This window comes from Nymphaea colorata, chromosome 6 (assembly GCF_008831285.2).
Source record: "Nymphaea colorata isolate Beijing-Zhang1983 chromosome 6, ASM883128v2, whole genome shotgun sequence".
Lineage (NCBI taxonomy): Eukaryota > Viridiplantae > Streptophyta > Magnoliopsida > Nymphaeales > Nymphaeaceae > Nymphaea > Nymphaea colorata.
The window spans coordinates 3,748,008-3,758,255 of record NC_045143.1 but is presented as its reverse complement, the minus strand read 5'-3'; the positions used below and the strand labels follow the sequence as shown (position 1 = coordinate 3,758,255).

Here is a 10,248-nt window from a genome sequence, read left to right as displayed (position 1 = left end):
ATGAGCAGGGGGAGGAGGATACTCTGCCTTTTAGAATACTAAGAAAATGGGGAGCATAACATCATTCTGACTAGCAATGATAGTATGGATCATGTGAGGATCGACCATCATGATGTTATTCTACCATGCATGATAATACAGTGATATGGCAAACATCATTAATGATGCAACGTATGCTAGGTTCTGTCTAAGGAGGTCTACTGTATCTGTGTCATTTCGCCTGGTGATGATGATGATGCTGAAGCAAGGAACTTGATGATGAAATGCCAACCTTCTTACCATTCTGCAATTTTCAGTCTCAACTTTCTCTTGGTGTTTTCCTTATAATAATTTGATCTCTGTCAGGGTTGGCTTCTGAATTAGGAGCAACGCCCATCAACTAATTAATTTGTTCCTTGAATGGTTCTTCCTCGTAATTTGGAGAAAATATCACACGATTTTTTTACTGTGTAGAACAAAGCCTAGAAACCTGCGGTTTGTCAACAACCTCAAATCTAGCGATTTGTTTGTTTCTTCATTTGAAGTCAGCCATGAAATGGGTTAAAAAGAGTTGCTTGATTAAATTAAGATGTATAATTCTTTCTCTCAAATAACTTATTAATTTACCTGAACCAGGTTTTGGGTTGAATAGAAGAATGTATCTGTTAGTACAGTGTGAAAAAGATAGAACTTTCTTTCGGTGCAATGTGAGAATGACATTGGGTTTTGTCGCTCTAAATCGTATGAAAACATGAAAACTACATGCTTAATGAGTCTCTGCTCTACTAGGTAAATTATGTATTATTATGACAATTTAGAAGATAAAACTGTTTATAATTGTAATAAAAGTTGGGAATTTGTTTGATTTATCAAAGGTAAAGGTCATTCTCGTTATTAAAGATTTAAGAGACAATATTTTCACAAACTTTATATGAATATAAGATGGAAACGGCCTTTCTGTCTTTTTCATGATTCAAGGAGAGGGAAAAAGGCTTTTCTTGACTAGCGATTTTAAAATAAAATAAGCATAAAAATTCACAGAAAGAGGAAATAAAGTTCGTCTGAAAGAAAAGGAAAAAATTGAAGGATTTCAATGTTTACGAGGCAAGAGCGGTAGTGCACATGGTATTGCCACCTGATTCCTCACCTTCCTTGTTAACCTTTTTCTAACTTTGCTCTTTCAAAGAAATTACAAGCCCTTGCTTTATCGCTTTCTTTTCTTTCCTTATTCCTGCTTTATTCTTTGATCTCTCTCTCTCTCTCTTCTCTTTCTACTGCACTAAAATATGATCGATCCCCGATATCCTCCTCCTCATCTCATATTCCATTAATCCCCAGCAACATACAAGCATCCTCAGTTATTCCATATCAGCAAAACAAGAAGCACATGAACACTTAGAGGGAGGGAGAGAGAGAGAGAGAGAGAGAGAGAGAGAGAGAGAGAGAGAGAGAAATTAAGAGAGATGAACCCTTCTTCTGAATTCAGCTTAGAGAGCAAGCCCAGCAGCTGCGCTCTGTTATTCAAGTCTTTTGGCGATCAGTTGGACAAGACCAACAAGCTCGAAGACTTCCTCAACCGATTGGAAGAGGAGCGCCTCAAGATCGACGCCTTCAGACGTGAACTTCCCCTTTGCATGCAACTGCTCAATGATGGTACTTCAAATCTACTCTTTTCCTTTCCCTTTTCCCCATCTCCTTTCTGCTCCAACTGATCAGCAGAAGATCACTGCAATTTTATACGGCAATCAGTATAGCACTTGCGCAGCAGTTCTCGTCTTTTCTTGAATCTCAGCAGCTAAATGAGCCTTACCAACTAATAATTGTCTCTTCTTTCTTTCCTTTTATCTATTCCACATCGGCTGTCTGGAAAGGACGAAATTTTGACTTGAACAGCACCGGCCTCTTTTCAGGGAGAAGGCCTCTGTACTTTTTGTCAGCTCTCTCTCTCGAACACAACCCAATAATCCTCTCACGGAGATTTTGTATTCTGTCATCTAAGGAAAAGATTCTATGTCCTAGTTAATTGCACCATCGCCACTTAGATCAACAAGTGATGGATAGTCATCGTTAAGGGTGGCTCCTGGTTGATTGATATTGGCCATAAAAAGCTGATCATTTTCTCTCTGGTTGGATCCAATATTGTTAAATAATTATTGCTTTTATGTGCAGTCATGGAAGCTTCCAGGCAGCAACTAGCAGCATGCCAGCTGAATCACAGCTCTAGCCCAGTTCTTGAAGAATTCATACCTCTTAAACATCCGGAATCCTCTGATAGAAGCCTGACGGCGATCGAAACGAGTCCTGACAAGACAACTTGGATGACCACAGCCCAACTATGGAGCCAAGCCAACGATGGCAGCAAGCAGAAAGGATCTGCAGCCATGGAATCCGAGCACGGCTTACCGGCAACCTCGAAGCTAGGTCTCGATGCTAAGCAAAGAAACGGAGGTGCGTTTCTTCCATTCACGAAAGATAAGACCGGCGCAACTCAAGCCTTAAGGCCTCTTCCGGAACTCGCACTTGCTCCAAGTGATAAGTGCGCCGACGAGCCCAGCCAGACGGAATCAGCGGCGGAGTTGGCAGTTCCGGTCTCGAGAATCATGAGCAGTGAGGACGTCCACCGTAGCAATGACAATGGTGGTGGAGGAATAGGGACCGATCATAAGAGTGGCAACGAGCAGGCGCAGACTGCAGGTCAGACTCATAGGAAACCAAGAAGGTGTTGGTCTCCTGATCTTCACCGCAGATTTGTCAATGCTTTGCAACAATTGGGTGGTTCCCAAGGTAAAACTACTATATATATATATATATATATATATATATATATAGAGAGAGAGAGAGAGAGAGAGAGGGAGAGGGAGAGAGATTTGCCAACTGCTAGACTGATCAGATTACTCCTTTTCATTTGGATTGCAGTCGCAACTCCAAAGCAGATACGTGAGCTGATGAAGGTTGATGGATTAACGAATGATGAGGTGAAAAGTCATCTACAGGTCTCTCTCTCTCTTTCTCTCTCTCTCCAGAACTTTCGCCTGTTGTCAAGTCCATATTTCAGTTCATCGATTTTGATTAGCCATGAGAAGGATGCTGCGAGACATGAGATCACTAAGATTCTATTTTCGTCAACTTAATCAGTCCAGAATAGCCAGAACAAAGTGAAAACTTTTTGACAAAAGAGCGGACAGAGATTAATGCCATTATTTTTCAATGACAGAGCATATTGCTGGAGCTATATATATATATATATATATATATATATGAAGGCAGAATGCATGGTGCCATGTACTTGATGCTATGCACTAAAGCAGCAGGCTAGGAATAACTTATTCACAAGCCCTCCTATGTTTTTAGCTTTCCTCCTTTCAAAGACAAAAGGTTATTCCTGTCGACAATACTTTGGTAGACATAACCTATGAAAATCATCTTAGGTCAAGTGTCATGAGTTCGAATCTTATTGTAAGGTGGAAGCCAAGTGTACTTTCCCATGAGTAGAGAGACATCACGCCCGAATCACAAATAAAAAAGGCTTCTCTTGTAAGAAAAAAGAGAGAGAAAGAAATTCCTTTTTCCTTTAAAGATAAATTATATACATAGGAAAATAAGTAGTTATCAGAGACTTGATGAAACTTAACTAGGTTGTCTATTTTGACGAGATTAAGTGATGAAGATTAAATAACAAATATAGAAGCTAAATTATATATCTATATCTATCTATATATATATATATATATATATATAGTTTAATTTTTATTTGTTGCATGAAATGATGCAAGCATTTTATGCATGAGTTGGAGATGATCTAGTGTTTCTCAACCGTATAATATGCATTCATGGTAGACAACTTCACAAGAAATCTGAACTGATTTGCTTTACTGTGTGACGATGCAGAAATACAGACTGCACACAAGGAGGCCAAGCCACACGCCGCAGGCAGTAGTGGCAGCGCCAGCACATCAGCTGGTTGTCCTTGGTGGGATATGGGTTCCACAGGAGTACACAACTGCAGCCCACGCAGCAGCACCAAATGTGTACACTACTACTATGGCCGCAGCCGCTGCGGTACAACCGCCACCACCACCACCATCACATTATTCTCATCCTTCCGCCATGACTCTGGGGTACTGCTCTCAACTGAATCCTCCTCCCCACCACCAACTCCGCCAAATCTATGCAGAGACTACTAAGGATAACAATAACTACAATAGCGGCAACAACAACAATGACAACAAAACTTCTTCCAATTCTCACAGCTCAATTCGCTCCAGTACAGCAGGTGAGGGAACAGAGAGCGTTGAGGAGGAGGGTAAGTCAGAGAGCGGCAGCTGGAAGGGAGAGAATGCCGAGGAGAGCAGGAAAGAGTTGGGAAGAGGGTTGTCTTTGAGAAAGAGCAGGTGCTTAAGAAGTGAGAATGAAGATGATCAGGAGGGCGAGGAGAGCACGGGCAGCGATATCACCCTCAAGTTCTAGGGAAGCCTTTTGCAATTCTTATTGGGTTTCCTGATAGAGTTTGAGGTTGCAGTTCTCTTTTCCTATTTTCTCCGATTTTTTTTTTCTTTTTCTTTTTGGGCTTTGTGATTGTGGAAGAGAGACTGGAGTCTGTTTATAGAATTGCAGGAAAAGTATCAAGACCCTATTTGTACTTGAGGAGTATGCTTATATTCTCCATCTCTCTGTCTCATCCATTTATAGATTTAAATATATGAGTACACAGATTATACAATCAAAAAATTTTCATGTAGGTCATTAGAATATGGTAAGCTTACATTCAGCTGCATGATTTTGAAATATTAATTTTAGATAAGTCACGCTCCCATAGTTTTTAGTTCAATCCAACCAAAGTTAACTCTTATATATGGCATATTTAAAGTTTGAAGTCCTTCAAATTGCTGAATTTCGCTTTGAACCTGTAAATTTGTAAGCATAGTTTAGCAAAAACTAGAAATCTCAAAGGATTTCAGGGCATTTGCAGTTTACCTAGTGATCGCACAAGTTAGGTCTTGTGATCATATTCTAACTTGCAAAAAGATCGTTGAGCCTTCCATTGCATATTAGACAAATCATCTCATGCATCTTACATCCCCTTGAGGTAAGATTTATTTCTGTAATGTTTTTGTATTATTTGTTCCGTATATGTGTTCCCACTATGCTATTGAGACACTTAAATTAACTTATGTCTCGGTATCCTCTCATGCCTTGTTATTGATGTAAAACTGCTTACGGCACCGTGTTTGAATCCTTTTTAGGCATTTCCTTGTCAGATTGGTTTCCTGTCTCATGTTAATGGAGGATTCAGCAGTAGTATGTGCATGTGCTGGCTCATGTTGGTCGTAGGTATCCAATCATTCTTGGAAAACAATATTGTCTAAATTACATTTGACAAATTCAGTTTCTGAAATTTCAGAGCTTTTTATGCTTGATTTAAGAGCTCTGAGTTATCCGGCATAAGGCCTTCAATTTAAAAGAGGTCAAAGTTCTGACTTTAAAACTGGAACTAGATTAGCAAACCTGAGATCATAAAGGCTTTTCACCTTTCCCTTTAGTATGTAAAATTTATTACCCATTCATAATGAGGAATCGTGCTGAATTGTGAACTTGGCGAAAATGAACTTGGAAAACGTATAGATTGTAAGGAATGATAAGCATTACCAGTTCAAGAATTGGAAAAGCAGATATTTTGAAGAAGATTTCTGATACTTCTCAAGATTAGAAAGCCCAAGATTGCTAGAATAAAAGCATTATTGGTTCTCTTTCATGATCCACTCAAAGTTGTGCATAGCCTATTAAAAGCACATCCAAGATTATGTTGCTCATGGTTTCCTCGTCCCCCCAAGTATAGTTGGGTTGAAGCCTAGTATAGCTGCATCTTCCCTAAGTCTTCTGATCTGATCCAGCGGGAGCGAAACCATGACCATCCTGCTCAATCCCCCTTGTGGGGACGGAAGAATCATAATCTGTCCCTCGCTGCCAACCATGGGCAATGAGTGGAAAGAGACATGAAGAGGCTCTGTTCCTTTCTGAAATATAGCAGAGTATGGTTCCAAGTTCTCCAAGTTAATGCAGACTAGGTCAGGTCCATAGTGCAAGACAGTCTTCGGAAGTCGACCATACTCATCTCTATTTGATTCCATGTATTGAAGAAGATCCAGCATCTCCTCCTCTCCCATCTTCCTAACAGTACCATGTACAGCCCTTGATGCAGATCTTAACTCATTATCTCTTAACATCTCGTCTGAGCCATATACTTTATTGAAAACCATGGAATTGCCAAAAAAATCGGATCGAAACCCCATTGTCTTCTTCATGTCAATGCACACTAACAGGTCCACTAATTTGGGTTTCTTCTTTGCTTTGGTGCAACTGATCCAAAACAAGGCAGCAAGGACCTCAAACGCGGCAGAAGCTGCAGGTTCATTGACTGACCCAAGTTGTGCTGCCTCCATGCACTTGCTTATCTGTTCCTCGGTGAAGAGAAATGCAAGTGTCTCGTATTTGGGCTCGCACGTCTCTGGACATGGAGTTTCAGTGTCGATTGGTTTAGACATGGACTTGTAGCACTCTATCATCCCATTTTCAAGCTTAGAAAATGTTTTCTTGCAAGCTTTTGCAGGTAAGGGATAGAAAGAAGGAGGCTGTGGTCTCTCTTTCAGTGCATGCGTATCTGCCCAAGCTTTGACCAACATGGTGAGGGAGGCCATATCTGCAACTAGATGAGTGCAGCTCAATCCGATCGCTAACCCTCCACCTTCAAACTCTGTTAGCTTCACAAATGAAAATTTTACATGGTTTTAGTATGCCATCACCGCTATCTTACAGTAACTTGGCCTAATTCAAGTCAAAATATAAGAACTCTTCCACACTTTGAAATATCAGGATAATAAGAATTAAGAATCATGCTCGGCTCAGAAAAACTTTTTCATGTTGATTTGAAATGGCTCAGCGAGCAGCCTCGCATGTTTAGGGCCTTAGGCTATCTGTTACCTATCATACCAATACATATATAAGTGGGAATTAGAATTTTCTGTCCACTCAGTCCACCCATTTTACAGCTTTTTTTTTTACAACTTATTAAGAATCATGCTCGGCTCAGAAGAACTTTTTCATGTTGATTTGAAATGACTCAGCGAACAGCCTCGGCATGTTTAGGGCCTTAGGCTATCTGTTACCTATCATACCGATACATATATAAGTGGGAATTAGAATTTTCTGTCCACTCAGTCCACCCATTTTACAGCTTTTTTTTACAACTTCAACCATACGATGGATGCAGAACCTCTAAAACTGCAATTTCAAAAAGAAAAATCATGAAAATCTGACACGCAGACAAAGATCATAAAGGATTTAGAATTAAGTCTTAGCTAGCGTTCGAAGCTCAAAAAATCTTATATAGACAATGAATTTTCATGAATTTCTCTGTTTCAAAGATCAAGTTTGAGCTACTTGTTTGCCAAAACATATGCCTTATTTGAAACAGTGGGAGCATATTATTCGAACCAACCATAACTTGGTCATCCAACTTGATCCAAAACGACCAAATAATGGATGCAGGACTGACTGCAGGATCCAAGCTCACATGGGTACTGGTGGACAAGAACAGAAAGCTTATTTTCCAAGACTAAAATTGAAGAATGAGACACTGTAATTTCTCTACCTGGATGTGAAGGGGAGACCAGACATATGATTTTTCGTGCTCGTAATCCCAGTATGTAAGTCTGATCTCGTCACGGTTACCTGCAATCTTCATCCACTCATCAAGGCTCACTCCTGTTGTAGCTTGTATCACCCTGACTCCAGCATCATTGCTTTTGATCGTCCAATTCCCTTTGTCATCCATTAGGAGCCTCCCGGTTATCACCGGAAAGCTCGTTAGCGCTTCTGAAAGTGACTGCAGCAACCTCCTGGTAATTGATTCTTCGCCGGGAAACTTGTAGTAGTAAATGATGCGAAGGCTGTTAAATTCCATGCAGTGATCGAGGGCTGACAGAGAGAAAATTTTCCATGGCATCGAATGCTTTGTGCTTGGAACAGTTCTTACACGTCTAATGAAGACTTCAGCCATTTCACTGTTGGCGAGGCCGCTCTCCCAATAGCCTTCCGGTATCGTGTCTACAACCTTTCTTGGTACTGGAGATTTATAGTGTAAGGTTCAGAGGCGAGCCAGAAGGCTTACTGCTTAAGGCCGTTCATCTTTAGGATGGATGGTGATTGGTGGCGTTTCTCAGTAGCAGACTTTGATTATTAGGGAGATAAAACAGCAAAGGTTTAGCACTAAAATATTGCAATTAAGGCTGATTTTGTTTGGAAGGTGTATCAAATCGTGGGCACACACAAAGCACAGGCGTGTTTATAACAAACTTAAATTAGTAAGATAAACAGCAAAATTTTAGGACCAAAATATTGCAATGCCGCTTTCTTTTTGAGGTATATTAAGTCTCTCTCTCACTCTTGTGTGCATGTATGTGTATGCGGGCGTGTGTGTATATATATAGCAAGCTTAGGTGAGGCAGAATTGTATTGCTATCTTACACCAGGAGAAGCTTTTCTGGTATTGGACTGTTCACATCCTTAACTGATCAACCTACCAAGTTCGAAATTCTATGGAGCTCTTACTGGTTGTGTGACATAGGATTACGACAGAAATGGCAACTACCACACTTTTTCTTTACACATCTATTATTTGGCAGGACGAATTTGATTCTAGAAGTTTTGACAGCGCAACTCTGTAAATAACATAAATCCAGAGCAACCAGTATGCTTTTCCAAGAATCCTGCATCCATAAGTTGACGACGTTAATCTTTTTAAGAAATCCTAGAAAGTGATATTTACAAGTGATTTACTTAAAAGAAAATATTGACATACAGTTTGTGGTTTCACATTTTTTATTCAAGAATACGGTCATTCTTGCAACCAAAAATCACGTGCGTGGTGTGGTTGTCTTTTTTCAGCCAAAACGATGTTTTGGAGAAAAGGGCACTGTTCATCTTACTTCGGTTACTATGATAAATATTTCAACAACCTTGGTTGTAAATAATATTATGATGTAAAAACTCATTTTTGTTGCCCAAACAAAAAACCAGGTTTTAAAAAGTGAAAACCTGGTTTTTGACAGGTTATCCAAACACATAAACCAAGTTTTCAAAACTCATTAACAATTTGATTTTCACAAAACCAGGTTTTCAAAAAAAAAAAAAAACCATTTTTATTAAGGTGTCATCCAAACGCAACCAAATAGTTTTCTTAGATTGGGAGCATTAGGTGTTGGGTCTAAAAGCGTGGCCATGAACTGCCCAACAATCCTGTTCATGCAGCAACAGTGGCCTTTTAAGTTTTAAAAATACATTTAATATTGACTCTGTATGTAACAATTTGGTCCACTTCCACACCGATTTTAACTCCGGGTTTGATGGACCCCAGCTCGTCTCCTAACAGTTTTGATTTTAATCCCAAAACAAACTACCAAGGCAAATCAATCACTTAAATAACTCTATTATCTCATAATATTCCTTGCAATCTTATATATGAGATTAAACTTTTTCAAGTGGGACATTACAATTCACTCCTCTTAAGCTACACAAATCGACACATATAAAACTCTCTATCGAAGTATTAAACTGGCTCTGATATCACTGTGACCCAATCTCATACAAAGTTCGGGCTCCTCGTTTGGTGGATCTCAACCTAACCCTTAATAATTTCAGTCATGGAAACCAATCAATTAACTCTCAAGCTCCTCAAAATTCCTTACAATTTTAAAACCAATCAATTAACTCTCAAGCTCCTCAAAATTCCTTACAATTTTAAATACAAGACTAAACTTTTCAAAATGAAACACTACACCGCACATTCACCATAAGGGGAGGCTGCTGCATTTTTTGCTGCATTTTTTGATGGTTCAGTAATATAAACCGAATACCCTTGAAGCGTGTGACAACCATGCTATCTTGCAACAAACATCAGTTGCACCATAACGCGAAGCAAACTTCGGAAGTGTAGCATGTTTTTTGCATGATCAGTGTCATGATCATTTTATTTTGTCGACGGTTTGAGATACCCTCTCTCCTTTTCCAAAGCCACTTTTACGTGAACAATCCTTACATATGTGCTGCAGCTAGATACGCAACTTTGTTCCAATGCACTAGACCTTCAAGCTAAAAGAGGTGCAATACCTTCAGTGCATCTTTTAATCAGCATAAACTGGTGGGATCTGACTAATCTCAGTTTTCACACGCATAAATATATGTATGGAAGAACCACCGAGTTGTTCAACAAGG

The 10,248-nt window shown here is 39.6% G+C and overlaps 2 protein-coding genes across 2 annotated transcripts; one reads left to right on the top strand and one right to left on the bottom strand.

Moving 5' to 3' along the window:
- Nucleotides 1–1,272: 1,272 nt before the first annotated feature.
- On the top strand, nucleotides 1,273–4,618 carry LOC116256277 (myb family transcription factor EFM). Its single transcript, XM_031632598.2, has 4 exons — nucleotides 1,273–1,632; nucleotides 2,149–2,763; nucleotides 2,896–2,972; nucleotides 3,868–4,618. The coding sequence occupies exons 1-4, from the start codon at nucleotides 1,443–1,445 to the stop codon at nucleotides 4,444–4,446; spliced, it is 1,461 nt and encodes a 486-aa protein (XP_031488458.1). The 5' UTR covers nucleotides 1,273–1,442; the 3' UTR covers nucleotides 4,447–4,618.
- A 982-nt stretch (nucleotides 4,619–5,600) lies between these two features.
- LOC116255702 (protein ECERIFERUM 2) lies at nucleotides 5,601–8,310 on the bottom strand. Its single transcript, XM_031631612.2, has 2 exons — nucleotides 7,628–8,310; nucleotides 5,601–6,737 (listed from the first exon to the last, which is right to left on the bottom strand). Exons 1-2 carry the CDS (start codon nucleotides 8,033–8,035, stop codon nucleotides 5,787–5,789), a joined length of 1,359 nt encoding a protein of 452 aa, XP_031487472.1. The 5' UTR covers nucleotides 8,036–8,310; the 3' UTR covers nucleotides 5,601–5,786.
- Between the last annotated feature and the right edge of the window lie 1,938 nt (nucleotides 8,311–10,248).